This window comes from Ischnura elegans, chromosome 3 (genome assembly GCF_921293095.1).
Source record: "Ischnura elegans chromosome 3, ioIscEleg1.1, whole genome shotgun sequence".
NCBI lineage: Eukaryota > Metazoa > Arthropoda > Insecta > Odonata > Coenagrionidae > Ischnura > Ischnura elegans.
The window spans coordinates 98,544,296-98,569,990 of record NC_060248.1 but is presented as its reverse complement, the minus strand read 5'-3'; the positions used below and the strand labels follow the sequence as shown (position 1 = coordinate 98,569,990).

Here is a 25,695-nt window from a genome sequence, read left to right as displayed (position 1 = left end):
TAATAATCACGTTCTTGGGTTGGCTTTTTATTTGAATTAATTTTCATTCTCCTTCTTTTAGGACAGGTGAGGTGAAAAATTAAAATATCTATTTAACTTAAGGAGAATTTCTTTTCAAATTTTAATGGTGGGAGATATAATATCTCCAGCTGCAGTAGTGAAAATGCTAAAGGATGTAATACTATGTCCCCCACCATAATGATTTCCAGTCATAATCCCTTCCAGGTACTCTGCTCTCAAGTTGCTTATATGGACTTGACTGGGGAGTACTGTGATTTCAGTGGTACCATTAGCAAAAAAGAAATAGGAGGAGGTATTAGATAATGAATTGAAATAAGGTCATCATTTTCAATCAAATTCCTATTTTTTATGATAGCTTAATTTATGCATCATAAATTTTATTCCAGTAATAAAAATGAACTTGGTTCACCATGAGATTTCCCTTCCACAATGGAATGCTTCATGATTTTAATAATTTCCTGCGGCCATTAATCAAATGTTTGAAGGGGCATCATAGACTCTATCATCCAATCTCTTGGGGGAGGGGAGGTTAAACCACTAAACCCTTTGCGATGAAATGACGAGACTAGCTCGTCATGAACTTCCTATGGGCGTACCCAGCGAGGGAAGTGGGGGGCAGAGCAACTGCCCCCACTAGAAGCTTCTAGGGGGGCAGTTGCTCCCCCCCCTATTTTTTTGTAGCTAGCGAAAATAAATTTAGTTCAAAACAAAAGTTATGAACAAATTTTCCTTTTGAAGAAAAATGATATTAGTATATGACATGGAACTGAAATAAAACTCATTATTTTTTCAAGCAAATAATTATAAAAAATAATAAATTGGTGTCATAATTTCCTTAAAATTTTGGTTTCATTAACCTTTTCTTTGCAAAAAAAAGTTACAATTTGATCGACCACAGCCAGTTTTGCCAGTACACGCCCATGGAACTTCTGATGCCAAATCGCCCAATGACGAGAGTAGCTCATCATCATATTATCATAATTTTAGCACTATTTAGGGGAATTATATAAATATTTTGAAAGTTTAACAATGTTAAAATATCCATAATACACAAAAACTCATATTTCATGAAATATGATCCATTGGAAGGAAATGATTTTACACAAGTAGCAATAGCTGTATTCTCGATGTTTAATCACTTTTTATATCACTGTTCTTTGTTGATTACAAACCATAAAATATCATATCCTTACCTAAATTTAAAAAGAACCGCGGAAAAAATAAATAGATGATTGGAGCATGATATTCAGAAAATAAAGTGAAGTGGAATTTATCAACCCCCTCTCTCCGTTTGCCGCGACTTTGCCTGCAGTTTCGCCTCTTCTGAAGGCATAAAATAGAGGGTTATCTACCCATCAGCTGAGGGTCTAGTCATGAACTAAGGGTGACTTTTCCACGAAAAACTTAAACGGGGCCGTGAAGTTTGGGGGAGGAGAGGTGGTTTGGGTCAACCACCTAAAGAAGTTTTCACGGACAGGGAGGGAGACATGGCGGTTTTTTTTTCTCTTTCTCTGAACAGCCGTTGGGGGGCGATGCTGCGGTCAGGGACCCAACTTCTCTTCCCCGGAGGTCACTCACCTCTTTTGGAGAGCGATGATAACACGGCGAGGCGATGAGATGGGCAGGTGCAGCGTCTCCGGACCCTCTCGTGGGCAGGTGACCTTCGGCGCCTTATGCGCAGGACAGATGTGACCGAGCTAGGAGGTCGCAGCTCGATTTCCACTCGCAAAAGCTTCAGCGTGGAGAAAATGTCCCTGGGGAAGGAAGAGAAGAAGAAAAAAAAAACAAATGAAAACGGCTTTCCGGATCGGATAGGGGGAAAAAATAATGGATAGCAATAGATTGCGGGCAATTTCCTTGGCGTGACATTCTTTTGTGGGAGGCAAAGATAAATTCCCTTGCGGCGCTTCCGTTTTATGCGAGGATTATGGTTTCGAACAGTTAAGGGAACAGCAGATGTTACAACGCCGCTGTCATTGGACTCGGGAGCGGTGTTCCCGTGATACTTTTTTTCCCCACGAAAAGTTATGGCTCTATCGGATTCATACCGATAAATTTGCGGGATTCCAAATTTATTGCCTCTTTTGCTTGGCATTTACATCTTTGGGGGTATCTCTCAGGTAGTAAAAGTAGATTCAAGCGGCGTAAGTGGTTGTTCTGGAAGATCGAAAAATCATATGATGGTCTCAAGGTTGTTTTTTGGATATCCATGTGTTCTAAACCCGTACTTCCATGTGTTCTAAACATGAAACTTTGCTGTCCACATGCTGTAGACGCAAAGGGTGAGTTTCAATGCTAGAGGATAAGCAACACCAATCCAGCCTCAAGGTCGAACCCCGCACGCTCCATTACAGCTGCTAAGCTTGGTCCTACATGAGCTTCTAGGAAAACAATTCAAGGCAGCAGCGGACCATGGAACTAGGGCGACGCGACGGCGCCGAGTCAACAAACAAATGCAACACCGGATAAGGATACTCTCATTCACCAACACTGATGAAAACATTTGGCACTGATATTTATTTCGCCCAATATACCGATGTGGGGGAATATATGACCATAGAATCGCCAATCGAGGCTAAAACCATTTTACCGATTTATAGAAACCAAGGTCGGTTGAACAAATTGAAATTGTGAAAATTTACGAATATTTTTCTATAAGCCCATTGGTTGAAAGCAACTTCTTCGGACGTGTTTCCCAGAAGAACGTCGTAAGTTAAAGAGGAATTTAAATTACTTAGTTAGCTTAAATTTCACATAAGATCATGGAATTCGCTTATTTCCAGATTTTCGCCAGGATAACTATAAAAAAAAAAAACTCACAAATACCTACGCCTGCACTAGAATTGAATTCCAAAAGAAACAATGACGGCCAGTGGCGCAGCGAGGGGGATTTGGGGGATAAATCCCCCCCCCCCAGAACTCAGAGAAATGTTTAAGTTTAATCCATTTCACTTAATTGGATTAATATTACTTATAGAATAGTGTAAGGATCAATAAAATATCCCTCAGAAATCCGTATAACTCATCATTTTGAGCCATTATCTGAAAAATTTTCTGGGAGAGGGCCCTGGAAAAACCCTCCCGCTTACCATGGCGGTTATTCCACACCCTCAGACCTCCCAGTGTTAGTTGCGTCTAAAAACCCACCTAGCCTTAATTCCTAGCTGCGCCCCTAGTGACGGCGACGATGATTTGCTGAACTCAACACTTTTTTCGGGGCATTTCCTGTCAAAATTACTTCAAATAACAATATGCAGCACTATACACCCGCGAATGGCCGACTCTTAATTACAAGTGACCACTAGTGTTGCACTATATATTGAATGGAGTTCGGTGAAAGGCAAAGTAACGAACCCTGAATCCGAAAGTAGAGAAAAATAAGAAATACACTCTTGAGAATCGCCATAAAATATTCCTTCGCCTCAGGGGATAAATTTTTGATGGGACATACAAATATCACCCTCATAAAATACTAGATAGCGACCGGATTCCCATCAAAACTGCGTATCATTGCCTGGAACCTTTTGTTGCTTGGCAGCGGAATCACAAAAAATATTCTATCCTTTACTTGTATCGCAAAAGCAACGGAAATAATGGAAGTACTGAATTATACTTATGACGCAGTCATTCCTTAAACTACGATTGAACCTAGACATAAAAAAGCGAAAGTACAATAGCTTAAAGTACGGTCAGACCCTGCACAGCATCCAAATTCAGAATTTTATGTGCCAAAAACGCCGGGTGTTAAAAGGGGGTTGCTATCCCCCTCGCCTCCCCTTAGCGACGCTCATGCATGTGATACACCGGAACACTCGTCTCCTTACCTGCCACTAAGTGCTTATTCGTGACTTTTCACTTATCCTCTCCCTTCTTCATCACCTCAAGTAATTTATGGACGTCTCCATAGTTGATGAGTTTGTATGCTGCACGGTGTAGTCATCATGAGATATAAACCCAGCACATGGCTTTCTCGAGTCTCGTTAAATGTATTACAGGATAGATTACACTACAGGATGAATCGTACATCCAATACCCTCTTAACATGACCATTCGCAGACTTACTAGTTTGAGACGCAGTTTTTAATACGGATTCTACTTCAAAGGAAGAATAACAAGTATATAAAATGATCTATAAGCGGATTGTACTAATGGATTAAATTATTATTAAGTTTTTTTATGCCTCATCTACTGCGGCCAGTCGAGGTAACATAACAGTTCGTCATTTATCATTCACTAAAGCTCAACAGTTAAAAAAGTTTCCTGTTTTAGACATCGGTATAACTTAACAACGAGAATGGAAAAGAGAATAATAATTGAGTGCTCGCTCCGGTCACAATCGTCTTGGTGCCGGCGAAATAGTTATTTTTAACAAAGATTGCCAGTAGTTGTGAAGCATACGCGGCCAGTATTACTTTTCCGGTTGAGAACGATCAAAAATTTATCTGTGTATATCTTGATTATCTGTCTATCGCAATGATTACGGTTGGAACAATTCATTAATTCCCGTTCTCAACACAAATATTGTCATCAGAGATTATAAAACCAGGCCATAGTGGATTTGGAAAGATTTCAAGGAAATGGAAAATATTAATAGTTTCCTTTATCATTCCATACATCAAAATAAAACCGTACCTCATCTATAGGATTGATTGGAATAGCAAAGCGATGAATGTAGAATAAAAATCGCCACAAGCATCATTAGGTTCCACAAGACAAGGGAGGTGATGTGTTATTTATTTTGAGTTAAAATATCACCAAGAAAATCGGAAAAGCTGACCAGAAAATAATCGAGATCTGGTGCTGGCGGTGAGCGCTGAAGATCAAATGGAGGTACATGCGACGAGAAACAATAGAATCAATGATTTTGAGAAGAAAGGGGATTGCGGAGCAGCATACATCACTGAAGGACCTGGTGTATAGATCATGTCCTAAGCCGTTAGCATGTGCGAGAATAAAAAAAAATAGATGTGAACTTTGAGTCATTAGAACATCTTAGTTCGATCTATCATTCATTAAATTCGTTTACTAATTGGGGTAAAAACAATGGCGGATACATATGAGGGGCGCGCGGGGCGTGCGCCCCCCCTTGAGGGGCCAACCGCATTGCGGAACATTGCAGAACCATAATTGTAACTGTTCTATATCATACAATGGTATTGTCTTGAATACGTCTATTATTAATTTAAATGAAACTATCTTTAACTTTGCATGTGAATTGATTATTTTTTTATTGCGATAAAAGTATAGGCATTTCAAGATATCTTTTGCGCCCCTCCCCCCATTTAGTTTTTTCTGTATCCGCCACTGGGTAAAAACGAATACCTACGCAAATGCGTTTGGTGAAACATCTCTCTTATTTTCTGTCGGACATAGAAATAAAGTGAGGTTCTTAGGTGATATTCTCCGTGTCGATCTGAAAGGCATATTTTTCCGTGTTTCTTGCGATTTCCGAGTTTATTTTTGTTGAAATTAATTATCCACGGAGCGGGTAAACGTGTTTAGCTGAATAATAGAAAGCGTGGAAACAAAAATGCTGTATTTTTAGCAAGAATGTGAAGAGTTTTCATTACGTTTTACCTGACTTCAACAATGTTACTATCCAGTTTTTTTATACCTCCTCATGTTGTACGATGTAGCACTTATTAGAATACAGACTTCAGTTGCGTGAGGAGCCCCAGAAGACCCAGAGATTAAGAAGGACAATAGGCAATAAATAACATAAGGAACGACCTTGAGGAAGGGAAAAATTATGGTCTGCAGTATACCAATTTGCTTAGGGTTGAAGCAGGCACTATAAGCATTGGCTCATGTGTCACATGGATGGGGCTAACCTCGAGTTAACTTTGATATAAATACGTAATAAAATACAATTCGTATGTGTTTGTTTTATTTTACGGAGTTAATATGGACAATACAAAATTGTTCAGCAAATTAACAGTGTGTTTTTCGATATGCCTATAACTGTACATCATTTATTTTTTTATAAAATAAAGTTAAACTTTGGACTTAGATTATGAAATTTGTCCGTTTCATTTGGGTGGGCCAGAGGATGGGCGGTAAAAAATTAGGGTGGGCCCGGGGCTGCGCCTCCACTAGGTGATATGAATAAATGAATCTCACCCCCTGCCAAGTACCCGTGAGGTGGGATGGTACCGTGTAGATTTGCAGATGTGGTTTACCGTTGGGAAGACGCGCGGGACTGAGTATCTGGAGGAGGAGGAGTGCTGTCAGCCTCCCTTCCCACTCTCGAGGGGATCCGAGCGGTCGGAGTGATGCGTCATCAAGAGAGGGAACGGGATTCCTCGTGGCTGTGGAGAGTGGGGGGGAAGTTGGGAGGGGGAAGTGAAGGAAATGATGCGAGAGAGGACTGCGGAAGAGGCCACTCACTCACTGGAGGTGCCCACACGCTGACCTCTCTCTCTCTCTCTCCCCGCGACCCGTTACACACGCATCTCTAATAATAAAAAAAAAGTTGATCGCGTCACCTGCTCATCTTCCCAGGTCCTTCGGTCACCGTAAATATGTTTCCGTAAGGTAAGGATAACACGTCATTACACCACGATAAAAAAGCATCGTTACACCCATGTTCATCAACTTCAGTTTACATCAGTGACGGATACATATGGGGGCGCGTTGCCCCTCTTGCTGGGCCGCTCGCATTGCCGAACATTGGAGAACCATAATTGTAAATTTTTATATCATAAGATGGTATTGTATCTTATATATGTGTATAATCAGTTTAAAGAAAACTTTCTTAAACTTTGCATGTGACTTGATTTTTTTTATTGCGATAAAAGTGAAGGAAGCTCAAGATATCGTTTGCGCCCCCCTAGAGTTTTTTTTCTGTGCCCGCAACTGCTTTCCACAAATGTCTTAAGCGGCCGTATTCATCTATTGGCAGAACAGAACACATGAACAAGTCTACAGTAACATACCACCTCGCAAGCCAACACGGATAGGCGGGAGTTGTTAGAACTGCAGCCGTTAACCTGCGCGGGAATACAAAAAAATAGGAGTATTATATTGTGAGAGATTTGAAGACCTTAGTTCGATCTAGCATTCATCAAATTAGTATACTATTCGGGGTTAAAACGGATTCCTATACCTGTGGGTTTGGCATTGAAATAGGGAAGCAAACACTGGTGGAGGGGATGAATTCTGTTATTTGGGAAGCAGTGTCACTAGCGATGGGAGAAGCAAGAAAGAAATAATCAGCAGAATAGCCCAAGCGAAGAGAACATTCCACCAAAAGAGAGACCTGATTACAGCGGGGAACTTAAATATGGAATTAAGGAAACAGTTTATAAGAACCTACATTCGGAGTATTCTCCTATACGGAAGTGAGGCATGGACAATGACAGCAGCGGAGAAAGCAAGGGTAGAGGCCTCCGAAATGTGGTGCTACAGAAGAATGATAGGGATCAAATGGATCGACCGAGTTAGGAAGTCCTATGAAGGGTAGTAGAGAAGATAAGCCTCATGAAAACCTTAATAAGAAGACGGAACAACCTTATAGGGCACATCTTGGCACATGATAGCCTGATGAGGAGAATCGTCGTGGGACAAGTGGAGGGCAAGAACGGAAAAGGAAGACCTCGAATGAAATATATGGAACGAGTAAAGAAAGATGTGAAAGAGAAGAAATACGTAGGTGTGAAAAGATTAGCTAATAGGAGAATTGAGTGGAGAGCTGCGACAAAATAATCTTAAGATTGAAAGATTCAGTGCTTTCCCGGCGAATAGACTTCGTAAAATATTCTCGGGATCGCCACCGGGTCAGGAACTGCAGAGCCGATGACGTTTCGATGTCCGACTCGGCCATCGAAACATCGGCAGTTATGCACCGATCTCGAGAACATTTTACGAAATCTTAGGATTGTTGACCAGTGATGATGATGATGGGTTTGGCAAAATACCTCTTTTATTTTACCGTTTCAATAGGACCTAGAAATAAAGTGCGGTTGTTAGGTGATGTTCTCCATGTCGATTGAAAAGATATATCTGTTCTCATTCGCTCAAGCTCTCTAAGCCTAGCACGTAACCTCCGAGTTAATTTTTGTAAAAGTAGATATCAATATGCCCGGGAGCGGCTAAACGTGTTAAGCCGAATAAAATAAAATTTGGAAACAAAAATTCTGTATTTTTTTAGCAAGAATGTGAGGAGTTTTCTCTCTGTGAAAACTGAATCCATCAATTTTATAATTTCAGTTTTTTTAATGCTGCTTATATTTTATATAAAGTACTTATTATAATCCAAATTTCTAAGCTACACAAAAATTTTATGAATGAATTTTTTAAGGAATGCTTAGGTGGGTAGAAAGTTTATCTGGATAAGTTAGTTAAGATAAGTTAGAATTTTACATTTAAAAAATTAAGTGCGAAAGATCCACAGAGAAAAAATCATAATTACTCATCGAAATCATACTTACTTTAAACTACAAAATTAAGAGTAAATTCAAACATATAGTTTCGATACACTGCGAGTAGTATCCATGAACGCAATTCATATCATTTTAACCGTAATTTTTGGGTAGAATGATAAGATAGGCAAAGAATTATGCACAGAACGACGATAGACTTCAATAAAACCAAGGCTATAGAGTGTTGATTCACACTTAATCTGGTGGAATTCAAACATATTTTCGTATTATCGACACCAGACAATAACACAAAATGCATTGAAACCTTTCACGCGAATATGATTGTACGGGTAAAATATAGTTAGTAATTTTTATTAAAAATAAACTAAGGCCAGAGCTGGATATCCTTTCCTATATTCCTAAGTTTCAACCTCAATATCAAGGGGGGCCTACATTCAAATTGTCAGAAAAATTAAAATTATACTATTCTAAAAACAAATTTTTTCATTTAACACATTGATTTCTCTCTGTCATGTCTTGAAAGATATATCTGTTCTCATTCGCTCAAGCTCTCTAAGCATAGCACGTAGCCTCCGAGTTCCCGGCTTAATTTTTGTAAAAGTTTATACATGTCACAGTAATGATGTATTTTATTATCTATCATATAATTTACAAACTTAAAAATGAAAGGTGAAAAGAAAAGGGGAGACATAAGGGAAGAGAAATTTATTTGATTTTTAAGAAGTGAATTTACGAAAAAAACCTTTCATAGAAAAATATTTTAAAGCATCTTTAAGGTTGTTCTCCGATGAAAGTTTGTATTTCACCCGATTCACAAATAACGGTTAAAAATAATTGATGAAAATCAGACTTCAGGCGTATTATAGAGAGGTATAAGTGGAATAAACTAGGGACTCTTTTCAGCTAAATCCGGCCCGGACTAAAGCCATTAAATTTTCTAAGTAAAGGAAGCTTGGCTGACGCAAATTATTTTGAAAACATCCTTGCCCAGTATCTCCACAATTAACCTATCGCTCCCCCAGAGGCAATAGAACGCAAGGGCCCGGGGCAGACCGTCCTCGAGTGTTCAAGAAATCCTTTGAGTGCACACTGAGAGAATCACACGGTCCACACTGAGGACCTCTCCCGAGACCCATCCCTCCGCGCGGGAGTCCTCGGCCCATTGTGATGAAAGAGGATGCTCGGATAAAAAAAGCAAGCTTGAAGGGAATCCAGTGAAAGGCGCTAAGTTAAATTTGACCCGGGCTCCGCGCTTTTATAACGGAAGGGAGTATTGTAGCCAAGGCCAAGCGGTGCCTGACACATTAATGAGGGGAAGTAAAATTTAAAAAAAGGAGACATTCAATAACCCACCGAAAATTAATGATCTATTGTAGTAGTGCGCTCCAAGGAAACGTGGCGTTTGCGGAAACTCTACGTGGGACAAAAACATGTTATAAGAGGCTGGTGCGTTTGACGACAGGGAACTATGAAGGCTTAGACAGTAATCAGAGTTTGGGCTCAAATCCTGTTCGTCGGTAATCTGAACCCGGTTGGTATTATGAAATTAGAGTTATAGGGCAGAACTTGGTTCGACGTATTAAAAGTAAGGAGGAAGTGAAACGTGACCGAAAAGTATTTAAACCTTCTATAATCGCAATGAAATTTTCAGGATTTTTAGAATAGCTTATATATAGCTTGCTTCTGTGGGTAACCGCTTCACGACCTCTTCACCGCTTCATAATTCACGAAAAAAATTTTAAACGAAAGATTTTTAAAACATCTGTAAGGTGGACATCCTATGAAAAATTTTATCTCAGCAGGTTACTAAATAAAGTTTGAAAATTATTGATGAACTTATAAAGGCCACTTAAACGCATATATCAGACCTCAGATGTATTATAGAGTCGTACTGCGTACCACCTAGGAGCCGAGAAAAGTTATGAACAGAACAACGATCTTAATCAGCCCATAATTTGCCTTTTTGCCTTTTTTAAGTTTGCCTTTGCAAGTTTAAATCTACATTTATTGGATGTAAAATTTTGATGTTTGAATAACAGGCAAGTTTTGATTACAGTTTGGTCTTTTTAAGATTTACGGGGAGAGATTTCCTATGTATCTGATCTATATGATAAGACTCGCAGAAAGGACTACTCTTTACGTTATCCAATTCCACGTACAGCTGCCCATCAGAAATACTTGACACATTACGGCATTGTACAACTGCCTATCAGAAATAATTTCTTGTTACGGCATCTACATTTTGGAAATATCTTCTGAGGATTAAAAAAAGAAGGAATCCATTCATGCATTCAAATTTGTATTATACATGGCTCTCAATGCAAAGCAAAATTAAACTCTATTTAATAAAATACAGGCTACACATTACTGATGTTGTGAAATTAAAATCCTCTACTCTTCGTTATCTCGTTACTATTTCTGTGCCATACTGCTGTATCATTATTATTTCAGTTTGATTTCTCATGTACCAAATGAGCTTTTTGATGGGCCAATCATTGTAGATTGTGTTTTATCTCCAAGGGTGATGCCCAGTGGTGACACGGCAAAATTAGCTGTGCCGGAACGCACTTTCCTTAGCTTTTTTTAGAAGTGAAATATTACTCTGTATTTTTTACTACAATTTTTTATTAAAATTTTATTGCAAAAAAATTGTTTTTGTTACGGATGCATATATAGAAATTTTGAGGAAGCAAAATTGATAAAAGTGTTATATGACCATTGTCTTTCCATTAACCAGTGCCATAGAGAAGTTCCGGCGCGTTCCAGCACCATGACCACTGGTGGTGCCCATAGCATAAATAAATATATATTTTATTCCATGCACCCTGTAACATGTGATCGCGTAAGTTTTTGACGAATAATTCGCCACGAAAAAATAGGCTGAATTCGTCCGGTCGAGAGAGAGTGAAGCATCCTCTTTAGTCTCGTCCCACCTGCCGACTTTCGTGATTTATATGCCAATGGAGAGTTTGGTTAGTTTTAATACTCTTCTTTTACTCGTAGAATCTTGATACTTCTCCCACCATGGCAAAATTAATCTGACCTAAATTTATTGATTTTCTAACTGGCTTCTAAATTTTATTATTGACTTTGTAATCGTAGATATGTATCCTTAGGATTAAATTTGTGTTGCGAAGTATGAAATGAAGGATTTGGAACGATACTAAATAAAATACTGTTAGATATTTTTTCTATAATTTCAGTCGCTAATTCGTTGATTATAAAGCGCATCGAATTCACAGACCCATAAAAAATGAATCTTCTTAATATTTTTTGTGCATATTTCATGTCTTCAATCATAAATAAAAACTAGCGCATGAGAAGTTCTCAGACGCATCGAATTCACAGACCCATAACGAAGGAATCTTCCTCATATTTTTTGCATATTTTATTTCTTTAATCATAAATAAATAAAAAACTAGCGCACGACAAGTTCTCATGCTGCTGTTATTTTTCCCAAAAATATTACCTAGATATTCGATTAAAGAAGAGCATGCAGCTCTCACCGGTGTCCTGGTAATCCAAAAACCGATAACGTGAATGCAGATCATGGATAGCCAGAAAATCAATAAGTGCAGGTCTGAGAGCTTCTATGCCTGAGGATTCTTTAGTCGAACAGGTCTTGAACAACTTCTTCATTAGCACGCGAGATAGCAGCTGGCCTTTTGCATTTCTACGATAATCGGATCCACCTAGTAATTTCCGTTTTGAACATATACTTGCCTCGCGCAAGGTCGTTATTGATTTTAGGCTCCAATTTTTCGTTCGGAATGATTGTAAGCCGCAAATGTTTGAAATCAGAACAGATAGAGACGTGAGATGAGATTTATCCGATAGCTTCCAACTTTCATGTGATCTTCTCCCGCTAATTACGATTTTGGAAGTTTTGGAATCTCTGGAGTTCCGAGATATTAGGTTGCGGGAAAAGACTCGACTGGATATATCGACTTTTGGAGGGTGCGCCAAGGGAAATCGAGGTGGCTATATATCCAAATAAAGAGCATATTCCACGCATGTTGTTCATATACATTCTGCTGAGAGTAAAAATTTCTTTGATAATACTAGTTTTATTACTACAAATAATAGATTAAATGCATTCAATGAGAGAAGACATCACCAAACATGAAGTTTCAGGGAGTTTTAATGAGAAATAGTAAGGTCAAGCAATATGACGATAATAACCACGAATTTGGACCATCAATCATTAAATTTTGAAATAGTAAGTGACAAAGGAAATCTATTTTCATCCTTTATACAGCCTTTATAATAGAAACTAAATATTATGGAGTAAAACTACAGCAAGATATTTCAACAAGAATCCTATATTCGTGTGAGATAGAGCCGTTACTCAAAGTTGTGGGAAAAGTTAAGGCTATCAGCCGGTTTTATAGTTATGAAGTAAACTATGAATCACTCCGAGTATAAGGGATTCTGTTTAACGAATGTCTTTTTGGGGCTTGGATGTTGGTTTCCTCTTCTCTGATTACCTAAGTTAGGCCTGTAAGTGACAAGGATTTTTGTGACTATTGTCCTACAATTGAAGTCCCAAAACTTTGTAATCGTAGATGTGTCTCCTTACGAGTAACTTTGTGTTGCGAAGTATGGAATGAGGGATTTGGAACGATACTTCTTTTCTGAAGCTCTACTTGGCTCACAAAGTCGAAGTACTCCCCCATTCAATAAAAATAATTACCATTTTGCGAGAAAAGAATGGAACAACTGGAATATCCTCTGGCCATATGAAGTGTTTTGCTTGAACGAGGTAAAACTTTTGAAAGGGTACGATGCATTGTCTTAATGTACTGAATCGATATGATGCACCCATGTAATGCTATAACACAAAGTAATTCTATCAATTATATTATTTATGGATACAATTTTGAATACTTTAATCATGGAGCTGTTTCTGAATTAACCTAATTGATGCGATGATATGCGTGAAAAATCACATTAATGTTTCCAAAAATTTTTACTTGCCTATTTCTACGATATACAAACCACCAAATCAAAAGATCCAAAGAATTTGTTTGAAATTAAATGTAATCCTTCAAGAAAAATATTTAAAACATCAAAACACATCTTTATTACGCTCACAATCGCAGTAAAACCTATTTATTTTCTAAGGCACTTCATACTAAAGAAATTTACATCTCAATGCATGCAGTTTTAGTCCCGGAGTTCATTCTTCGTTCGCTGAGAAAATTCAGTGGCAAACATAATCAAACGATCTTCGTGTACGCTGTTGCAATATAAATATATAAAAACACACATTAGTGTAGCGCAATTTGCAACGCATTTTAAAGGAATATCTCCTTACTAAGAACAAAAGTCTAAAATGATTGTTATCAACAAGTGAAGTTTGTATCAGTGATAAATTTACACTCTGGCACCAGAAAAGTCCACCATAAAGTGATGCGTTACGTAAAATTTTCCAGGAATAATTTAACATTAGTTTTGACTAAAGAGAAGACCACCAAAGAGATGATATGACTTATTGAAAAGTGGAAATAAAATTACAAGAATACTCTTTCATCCATAACACGTTGCACGACCTAATTTGAGGCCATTTTTTGCAAGCAACTACAGTGGAAGCACAACTATAAAATTAAGTACAATAAAGTTGGCATTATAAACATAAACTATAACTAACAAAAAATGATTTTTTGCTTTTACTCTACTCAAATTGCGAAATGTACCTACGCACTCAATCCATCTAATTACCAAACAAGACCAAACCGTCCTCCTTACTCCTCCGTTAATGATGTCATCCCGGGGTTTAATTTGAAATACATACGCATACAAACGCTTGAGGACAGCAGCGTTCCAATCCCTTAACTCCCAAGAGCATTCCAACCGTTCCTTCCCCATCCCCGAAAACCTCGCATTAAAATGCGCCCTACAACATTATAACCGTGCTTAAACTCGTGTAGGTTTTTGCGGAACACGCACATTAATATGCATACGCTCACTCGCGCGCAGTTAATTCTCGTCTTCCGCGCGCGCACCACGACGTCGCGGAGGGAGACTTCATGAGCGGGGGCATATAAAGCATTTTACAGTTTTAAGCGTCATAAATTTCTGGCGAACGCTTTTTAATTCCGTGCGCTTTGGAGACGCGTGTGGGGCGTTATCCGCCGCCGTGCCGGCTTCGCTTTGACCCATTTGCAGCAAAGCAGCGGCAAGAGGGAAGGAGGCTGGTTGGAATGGGCCTAAGGGGGGAAGGGGTTGTGAGACGGGCTGGGGCGGGGGGGGGGGGGTCTGTAGGCACTCGCTAAGTGCCCCCTCAAAGCGACTGCGGCCGAATCTCAAGGCACTGCCAGAGGTTCTAATGGATGTAACTTCATTGCTGGGAGAAAGATAGGGGAACTGTGGGTGGGGGAAGGTAGATGGGGTAGACAAGACGAGCCCTGTCCCTTGGGAAGAGACGAGAGAGGAGGTTAATAGAGGAAGAGTGAGAGGAATAGAGAGAGGCGAGAAGTGGAAGGGGAATAATGAAGAGGGAGCATGGGCAGAAAAATCGCCGCGCGAGTTTGAGGTTTTCGCAAGAGATTTAGCAAGTGAAAATAATGTCTCTGGATAATGCGTTAATTAAACTTTTAAAAGCCACAGGGATGCCGAAACTTATCTCCGAAGGGTGCGATGAGAAAATGTCGCGACGATTTAAAATATATTTCGGAGGAAAATTTACAAATACCATAACTTAAAACTATTATCTTGATTCTAATATATTCTACTTTTGAGTTTGCGGAGCTTAAAACAAGGCCCAACGATGGTAGTAAATACTTCACTGACAAGCTGAGTCTCCCCTCGCCAAGATCTCAACGTGTGCATATGAAAATATGAGTATTTGTGACCCGAATTAGAGTTCTCGTACAGCGTAAAAAATATTAGAACCTTTATTTGGCTGAGATTTTCCAGCTGCTTATAGGAGAAATTATCAAGCTTCATCAGTTCCAACAAGCCAGAAAACTTCCAGAGGCGGCCAGGTCCAAACTTCATCAATATATTTATTCATCGCCATTTATTTTAGTCTAGAAACTAGATATTTAGTTTGGTACGAGGATTAGTTTCGCACAGCATCTCCCGTGGGCATAATTCCAACTCATGTATCATCGTGGAGGTGACAGATTATGGTCCCGTAAGAGCTTAAAAGGGAGAATCGGATGAAAGATAAAGTCGGAGATGGAGAAATACAAAAGGGGACGAAAAGAAAGGAGAAGAGGGGAGGAGAAATAATATTTGGCTACACTCAAGATTCTCTTATTCAATCCTTCAAAAAACCTTCAGAAAGATACATGATTAATAGTAGCAAATGATATTATGCGATAGGTAATTTTAATTAGAATTCAAATAGGTTTTCCCGAAGGAATGACGAGGGGAAAACGACCACTTCTTGATTTACTTTACCGTAAGGCAACAAAATCTGCTTGCATGCGGCGATAGAGGTTTTCTCCTTTTGATGATGGGAAAAAAACCATCTATAAGGCAAATAAATTCATGACGAGGGATGAAGAAACATGGGAAATGGAAATTAAAAACGATATATATTTCTCGGAATATGAGGAATATCTTTCTGGTAGGTCTTTTTGTATGAGTCCCAGGAAAACAACTCACTTTGTCGAGGATTGAACGCTCAGTTAGTTGGTTTAGAACGCTGGTTAGAAGCATGGTCTTCGATCGTATCCAAAGATAACGAAATGAACTTCGATGAAACGTGCAAGTACATCGCATGAAAAACCTCCACTGTCTTCACCATAGACCATTTGAAAATCGGTGTCTTGAAGCAAAACATAAAAACAGTGAATGTTGAGCGTTAAAACCCGTACAGCTTCAATAACCTTACCGCGGCGCGGCTAATCCAACTCCCGACGCGCGGAGAAGAACCCTGCCGCGCGATCGAAAAATCAATGTAATTTCCGGCGACGCAAAATTATTTCAAAGAAAACTGAATACAGACCTCAAGAAATCTTCAAACAATGCTCTCATATAAGTTACTCTGCGCGACCTTGCCGAAAACCTATTTGAAACTCTACCTAAATGTAAAACTTCGTCGAAAAACAGTATCCGCCATTTTGTTACTGCACGGTAAGAATTTATGGGCTGTATTCTTTAAGATTACGGAAAATTAAAGAAAAAACACCATGCTAACAGATTACGTGGTTTTTTATTCGGCAAGAATCCACCCATAACTTCACCATTCACTTACTTTGGAAGATTTTCAGAGAAAATTGAAGACGGGCGTTTTTATGGAAATTTGCTCACGTTTGAGCCTCTGTATCTCAGTAACGGGTAGGATCTATGTCAAATGAAGTACATATCAATAAATTTCAATCATTTTTGAGTATACCTGCGAAGTTTCAAGTTTATAACTCAAAAAAAGCCATTTTGTAATTTTATCCGGCTTTTTCCGATTTCCGCCCACTGTGCGTGGGCCCTCTTCGAATATCTTACCCGAGCGGAAACCCGAGTGAAGTTTAAATATTCTGTTCGCTGGGAAAGTGTAAATTCATACGTGAGATAGGTGTTTACGTGATGGCAAAACAGCGCGCTTTCAAAGTTCTACAAGTTTTTTCGGTGCTTAGAATGAAGTTTGCATCACCTGCATAGTTAACGAACATGTTCTCGAGGAGTTAAAAAAATAATTGCAGTGTATTTAACGGCACGCTGGCAAAACCTAATCTCCCACGGAAATGCCTTGAATTAACTCTCGGGGGTGCTGTGAGGATGTAATTCACAGCCCAATCAGCATAACTAGAGGGCGGCACGGAGTAGAGAGAGAGGGAAGGGGCGGGCGGGGTGTCTGGGGGCGACAGGTGGGGAAGGAGTCCACCTGGATCGCACGGTGGGGCTGTTATGGGTGTTTAACCTCTTGATGGCACACGGCGAGCACCCTCCGCCTCTCCGTTTGCCCGCTCTCCTCAGCTTGATGACATGTCTTGGCCGCATGGCGCGCGCGCGAGTGCCGTCCCGGCCTCCGCCCATTGACTAGCGAATCAATTCACGGGAGTGGAAATGGCGCTGCAATTCGATCATCGCGGGGCCGTGGAGATTGAATCTTTTACCGCAGATATGGGATGAATGGAAATGGAATCGCGGCCTGGCCTTCCAAAGGAGTGCATCCCTCGGGAAGAACTTGAGATGAAAAACCCTACGCGAGTCAAATGACGCAGGTCAAGGAATTATTTGACTACTTATATTCGCCGGGAAAGTATCAGATCTTACGTCAATGATGCAGGTTTTCGCGAGAATTCGAAATAATGCATTTTTACTCATCTGCATGCAATGGCGTACCCAGGATCATAACGGCGGGGGGGGGGGGGGGCAAGCCAAGGTGTGACATTTTAGCATGGAAAAGATGAATGGAACCAACATTTTAAGAAAATTATAACAGCGCTTTATTATTTTGTGAAATTATTTCCTTGAAAAAATAGTTTTATTTTAGTTACATATCTTATACTAATACATGTCATGTTTCGTGAGTTTAAAGAAAATTTGTTGAATACTTTCGTTTTGTCGTTTTCAATTCAGTTCTGATTTTGCTGTAAGACTTTTGCTTCTTGGGCGGGGGGTGGGGGGAGGGGCAGCCCCCTTCCCCTCGCTGGGTACACCCATGTCTGCATGTGCATGTGCAATGATGAAGCTTGCATTAGTAGGTATATGTATCTATCGTCTCAGGCTCAAATTTGTGGAAGTTCATTTTATCGCATATGAAATGATAACATTTTTTGTATTCCACCAATTTATTTTTATGCACGACTAGTTTCGACGCAGTAGCTTCATCCTCAGGCTCCTTAAAATAAAAAAAATGGAATAAAACAATATTTCATTTCATTAACGGTAATTTTCATTAGTTTCGCATTTGTTGTTTCTTGCCAGAACTTTATTTATGACAACCTCATGGAAGGAGCACTTTATTTATTAATTAGGTTATTAGGTTTAAGGTAGTTATAGTTTTATGTTAAATTACGTCATTCTAATGCCAGTACGAAAAATAAATTTAGTATTCATCGTAAAGTACCAACCACATATTCTTATATGAAAATCGTATCTTACTTTTCCTGTATATTTCTGTAGACCACCATTATCTTGAAACACAGTAATGCTCGACTGCCCTTAAGGAGCAGTGAAAGAAGATATGTATCAAATAAGAAACTTAATCAATTGGCTGAAATAATCAATGAACTATAGAATAATATGTGTCTTTTACTAATATAGATCATGAATGTCTGATAGAAAATGGCTTTATAGCGATTTCATGAGACCTATTTGCATGCATACATCGCACCCCACCGATATATCGCATTTTAAAAGGAAATAAACGCTATCGAAGGAAATAAAGATGATCCAAGTCATGGACTTTTGTGTTCCCATTATCGACTAACCAACTATACAGTCGTTGGTAGAGTACCAACGTACCTACCTAACCTACCTACCAAAGTACCTACCTAAAATTGAAATCATGGCAGGTTCCCATACGCAAAACTCCACTATACAAAATCATCTCTTTCTAGACACCCCGAAATGCAATGCATAAAGGAAATAAACGAATCCGGCAGTCCACTCCAAGTATTAAGAAAGCTATATTCGTGCCTCTTGAAGCGTCAATAGAAATTGAAATAGAATTCCGAAATTGCTCTGTCAGGCATCAAATTGAATTTGAAGGACCAGAGATGAGTATTTTACACAAAAAATAGATCAGATATGGGAGGAAATATGAAAATTAATGGGAGGCTTTTACCGCTTTTACGAAGCAAGCGCACGTTTCCGCAATAAAAAGACGAAACAGAATTCCGCTACTACTTCTGACATTGCAATTCGAGAGAGGAAGTTGTAGGTTCTTTCCATACGCGTTCCTTAATTTGAATTAATTATGTATACCAAGCAAAAAAATTACTTCATACTTTTTGCTGCTGTCCATTACAGCCTCTGATGCTCTCCATAAAATTTGCCGTCTCACGATTTCACTTTGAATTAATGAACGTATTTTCTTCGTCATGGTTAAGACACCGCAGTTGTAACATTTTTAGCGATCAGGGAATTGAAAATACATGCTGGCCAAAAAACTGAGCTACATTGTAACTCCATTATGAAACAGCTGACTTAACCAAGCGAAAAATTTTGAAGAAGATTTTCGAATACTCGAGGGGAAATATAAAACTGGCACTTGAGTAACTAGAGCGAAAAAAACCATTTTATAATGTTCCGAAAACGAAACACAGAAAAGGGAGCTAAAAAAGAGGTACGTAAAATGTAAGGTAGTGCACAAAACGCAATACTCAATAAAAACAACTAATATTAAATATTTGAAAACGACACCTACTCCAACATAAAGGCCCAAACCCTTCTTTGAGAATATATAATTAATTCACACCTCAAGTTAACATTCATCATTTCCAAAATAAAATACGAATCCGCAAAATCTACGTCAGATAACCAGGAGCGTAGCATATTGGCCAAGATATAACGACAAATGGGGCAGTGACTCAAAGATGCCGCATCAACCATACTCCTTCTGTGGTCTTCCTTGAGCATCTGGAATTCTCGAGAAAAATGAACACAAACGTGAACCTAAATGCTATAGTAACAAGAAGTAGGTTCTATTTTTTCTGACCGCGTTGGTTCTTAGAGAGCATCTGGCGAGACTGCGATTTGATATTGTTCCTAGCTGGGCTCCTTCCTTTCCAGATTTCCTCCATTTCCTTCGCGATTCCAAACCGTGCATGAAAGGGCATTCCTGGAACTATTTGGCGGCAGACCCATTTCCTCAAGCGAAGGAAGTGATTTTTACTGTTTGTTCTGCGGCACTAAAGCTTTGTCTCTTTCCATGAAAAAACTCTCCTGGGCACATCAAAACGGAAATATTGGGGCCGTCGATTAGGAGTCTGCTTTTGTAGTGTCCTCCGTCAAGCGGGAGAAGAGTTTACGTCAAGATGAAAAGTTAACCGGCTGGATGTTCCGGCTGAAAATTCCCTTCCGCTGGACTGATGTGCATTCATTCCACTTGCATTCCTAAATGTGATAAAATTATCCGCATGTTACGTACCGAATACTCGCCCGATTTACCTCGGAATTCGAGATAAAATTTCTACATTTTCGATGCCCCATAGCTTATTTCCTCCACGTTACTGCCAATGCGACATCAGAAATGGCTTTCGTGCTGGTTTGAGTGCATTTAAATTCACGTCGCATATTTTTTCTGGCTCTTGCAAGAAAGGAGAACAAATAAGTCATCCTATGTTAATATAATGAAGAGACATAATAATAATACAATACTGCACAGAATCCATATTTTCCACAGCTACATAAAAATTCTCGCTTAAAAAGACAAAAAATAACGCTTATATATTATCAACCTGGAGAAATTTTCGAAAAATAATGGTTTACATTCTTTTGAAAGAATGACGGATAAAAAGTAGACCGAGACTCAAATGGTTTGTAACTTTCGCAGTGTTTTTTTCATCATTCATAAATTCATTGTTCAAGGAATGATATCCGGAGTTATTATATACGCTAATTTTGTTGGAAAAAAATATGAGGTCAAATACTAGAATTATTCTCCGAAGGGTAGGGTTTACATTTACTTACGCAAGACACGGACAGCACTTTCATGCGTATATATAAATTTTACGACAATGGAAGTTCAGTTTCAGGGAAAATAAAGTTAACGTCGATGTTCAAAGTGATATTGGCCTCCAGAGCAGAAGATGAATGAGACGCTATCGCAGAGCTTCATTGTTGTGAGGGGTACAGAAAGATATCGTGCTATTATTGTTAAAAACTCCCCTCTCGTATAATGTTTTTTGTTTTAGCATCGTTTTTTTAAAGAGATAAACATGTAAAGCTTTGAAGATAAAAATATTTTGCTTTCATTGTTAGGGAATTAGTGAGGAAAAGCGTGACTGCTATCATTTGAATTTGGTGAATGATATTTTCAAAGCATATTTCCAAGTACTATCATAATTGTTAGGTGTCATTTTAATGATTTTGTTCCTCACTAAAAGCCTAGTTTTTAGGGAAGAAATAGGGAGTATTAGGAATTATATATTGTAGGAGTTTTCAATTTACAGATTAGGTTAAATATCTTTTGAAACTCTCCATCCGAGATTACTAGATAATATTCAGCAAAAAGTATTCGCCACCTATTACCTCTCGGAAATTATATCAACATGCTGTGACTTATCACTGACATCAAAAGATATTTTGATCATGTCTTTAGGTTTGTGATTTGGGAAATGAAGGCAATGGAGATATGATGGTAGTGTTTTGGTCTCGGTTTGCATGGAGCGATTTAAGAAGTAGATGGAGTGACAGATGACATTTTGCCATGAGTTAACAAAGTCCGTTATAACTTTCCGGGTGTTGATCTATTCTTACAAATGCTTCAAGGCAACGACAGCACTATAAAGCCTTTTTTTCTGGCTATGAGAGTGCTCTTCTTAATGGATGGTCTCCGGGCACCACTTAGTCCTCCCCATAAATCAAAGGCTAAACGAGAAAGCGTACCTATCTGGTAAACCAATAAAGAGAGGGCGTTTTTTCTCGCAGTGAACAACCAAAGCCTCATTATACTCTCACGAAATATCATTTAAGATTAGTATAATGAGAAAAATATAAAAATTTTGCCAGGACAACACCAACACTCCTAATTTCTTCAAGAGAATTGAAATTAAGATTAATGCGACTCTCAACTATGGCTTTAAAAATTGTCGGAAGGCTCTCAAGTCTCCAAGTAACAGTGGGGACGGAGTGTTGGAGGAAAGAGAATTGGACTGTATTAACCCATTTAAAATTTGCCAAAATTTATTTTCGAATATAACACAGCTTTGTTGTTAGCAATATTGTGACAAAATATTTAATTATCGCTGACATTGCTATTTGATATGAGTTAAGAGTTTAAGCGAAGACAAATGCTTTCTTTCCAAAATATGATTTTGGTGGCACAATACAGGTACCAGGGTGTATCTGTAAAGCCGTTTAAAAGATAAAATACGTTGTTAACAGAGAAATTTAAAAAAGTTTAAAAATAAAATTTTAGTTTAAAAAATAGTTCAAAAATAAATGCGCAGACCTCATTCGAAATCAATTTTCATTCAAGGGTAATGATTTTTGTTCATTTCTGTATTATGCATTGCTAATAAAAATATTTTATACACAAGTTTGCGATGTATTTTATCAAGGCAAATAACGTATAAAATTCACCAATGCGGCAAAATACAGCGATAGAGAGGAAAAACTGGAATTGGAGAGAAGAGAGCTTTTATGACAATACAGAAGTCTGGTGGTGTTGATGAGTTAAGTGCTACTATGTGGAGAATATTTTTCCCAAGTTAATCCAGGGTCTATCTCGTAACAGAAAACGCATGAAAACACCAACAATCTTAGCCTGCTCTTCTTTTGAACATAAGGATTTTAATGGAGTAGTTGCAAAAAAAGTTTTTCTGCCACATACGTAGGTTTCATGTGGCTGCTTTTGCCTAACCTAAATTATAACGATTTGTTCCACAAAACTGAAGATTATATTCTAGCACTAAAATACAAACATTTTTTTCTGGAGCAGGTAATACGGTAAAGACAAGTTTTTAAAGCTTCGTTCCTATGATAAAAATAGCGATCCATTTTTCGTAGATAAGGAAATACATAATGCTAGTGTCTCATATGAGGACTATCTAGAAATGATACGAAGTCTTTTGGAAACATCATGTCTAAATTTAAAGCTCACAGTATTAAGTTTTCATTATTAAGAATTAACATTAAACAAATAAAGTTATTAAGGGATTTAAAATTTCGCCACACAGATATCGCAAATGAGTCGGCAATAGCAACTATTCTCCATTGCATTGCCTTCTTTACGCAAAGTAACGTACGATATGTTCTCAAAATTTGTGTTCCATAGGCAACTGCTATGAAAATATATAATCCTACACTTAACAATAAAATAAAGAAGTAATAACTCATCAAACATTGCGATTTCAACTCGACCTTTCCACTGCGCTTGCCATGAAAAATAAGACAAACGCGACGAAATAAAATTTTGGCTTTTGCCTAACCTTTTCAACTCATTTGGAAAGGAAATATTAAGAGATATTCCTTTCATTTAAGTTCATAATTTCTAAAGCAGATCTAATAAATCGATAAATGTTCAAAATTCGTTAAATACGCGACTTACAGACACATGTTACCCTGCCAAATGAATGAATGAATTTATTACTCCAGCCTTAAATGTACACTTTTTTTAACAACATAAAATTAATGGAGCTTTAGGTAGCTTCAATGGTTAAAATATAAAATCAGTATGGCCCACATTACATCATCCCATCATCAAATATAAAATCAGTATGGCCATCATTACATCATACCATCTTAAAAATTAAATTCAAGGCAGGCCACAAAACAAAAAGAAAGTACATATAATTTTTGAAACATTATCCTTATGAAACATGTATGTAACAATAATTTACAATAAACAAGAACAAAGTATAATATATGGACAGACCAAAATAAATTTCTTTTTTCTCCTTTCACAAAAATATAAAAATAATAAAAAATATAAAAATAATATATAAACCATAATAATGTAAAGCTGAAAAAAAACTCTCCGAAAGGTTTTGAGAAACGCCCGTGCTTCTCAAAAACCTCCACATCTGTTCAGATCCCCTCCAGATTTTATCCCAAAAAGAAGAGAGAGAGAAAAAGAAACGGCTGTTGAGCAAAAGGAAAAAAAGAGGGGAAAAATCAGCGAGAGATAAAGAGGACCCCGAGAGCTCGAATCCATTCTAATATTGCCGAGATAAGCCAAGGGCTTTGCACTTTTGAAGCACCCAAACTTGCACTGATAATGGAGAAATGATTGGAGCCTCGGAAACGCGTTTGGTCTTTGGTGGGAGCGCGCAAATATTGATGCGCGCGCGATACTTCACATTCCCGGGGACGGAGCGGAAAGAGCTTTTTGGCCACCACCCTCGCTCACACACAGCGGGAAAGACTTTGGAAACGTCGTCATTCTAATAAAGGCTGTAATCCCCGGAGGATTTATGCCAAAACAAAGGAGTCACAGGCGTGGTATTCTTTTTTCGTCGAGCGACGCTCGAATACGACTGGGAGGCAGAGTACCGTGAAAAGAAGGAGAGGAAAGAAGAGGAGTTAAGTTACTCAGAAATGCTCTCGGACGCGTACGTGGAAATTGCGTTACGATGATTCGGTGCAAAAAAAAGCGAAGCGCCGCCGTATCGTATTTCATTTCGATCGGGGAGCTCAAATCGAATTACGGCACAAGAAGTTCGAGCATTGGATTTGGAAATACATTACGAGCACATTCGTCACCTTATCCATTTATACACACAGACACACTCTCGCGATGACGCAACCCGGGATACAAAAGGGTTTCGCGGCATACGATTCTTTACCTCGGTTATATTTCTTCGTATACGATTCGTATACATCACATTGGCTCGGGCGTTATTTTCTGAAAGTCTGTAAAAAAAGGGCCAATATCGGATAAACTCTGATCTTTGATCACCTAATCCCGACAATCTGGCTAAAATGCGTATTTTTCATTCACATTTGAGCGACAGGAAACGCTGATTTAGGATTTTTCAGGAGTTCGAGGGCTTATTCGTTTAAACATGGAAGGAAAATGAGGATATGACACGAGAGGAAGTGCTGATGATGCCTATCCTCCGTGGACAATGGAAAGCTCCTCTACAAAATGAATTAAAACTTATTAGAATACAGGTATAAATTAGCCATACTTTTACGATGCGAATGCTTTCAAATTATGCTAGAGAATGTTAAGGCAGCTGTGATACATAAAATAAAATAAGATAGACGTAAATACTCTTTCCTATTCATTATAAATATCAAATTATTGCAACTAAATTATGATTATTGATAGATAGATACTTTGAGCTTCTGCCAATTCATCAATCGCTTTCGTTTCATCTTCATAATACATTCTTATCGTATGCGAAGGCAACATTAGAAAAAAAATGGAAAGGGGATACAACTCGGAATGAGAGTTCAAAATAGCATTTAAAAAAATTCAATAAATGACTGATATTTATTCTGGATGCTCAAGTAGTGTCCTCATTTCAAATGGCTGATTGAGGCAGGTTTACGACAAAACATATTTGCCAGCATTTAAAGAACATGGAATGTGAGTGGTGAACCCATCAAAGGTCTTTCCCACCAAGTCTTACTTTATCTTCATCTAAGCCCAGTAAGGTGCCTTGCTAGGCATTTAATTGAAAACACGTCTCTCTTCAGTAAGAAAAATAATTTGGATATCACAATGGCC

The 25,695-nt window shown here is 38.4% G+C and overlaps 1 protein-coding gene across 1 annotated transcript in view; it reads right to left on the bottom strand.

Moving 5' to 3' along the window:
- Positions 1 to 25,695, bottom strand: part of LOC124155230 — a 264,237-nt gene that overhangs the window by 9,082 nt on the left and 229,460 nt on the right. The window contains exon 3 of the mRNA XM_046528946.1: positions 1,600 to 1,775. Coding sequence (XP_046384902.1) covers positions 1,600 to 1,775 — 176 coding nt within the window. The remainder of the gene's footprint in view (positions 1 to 1,599; positions 1,776 to 25,695) is intronic.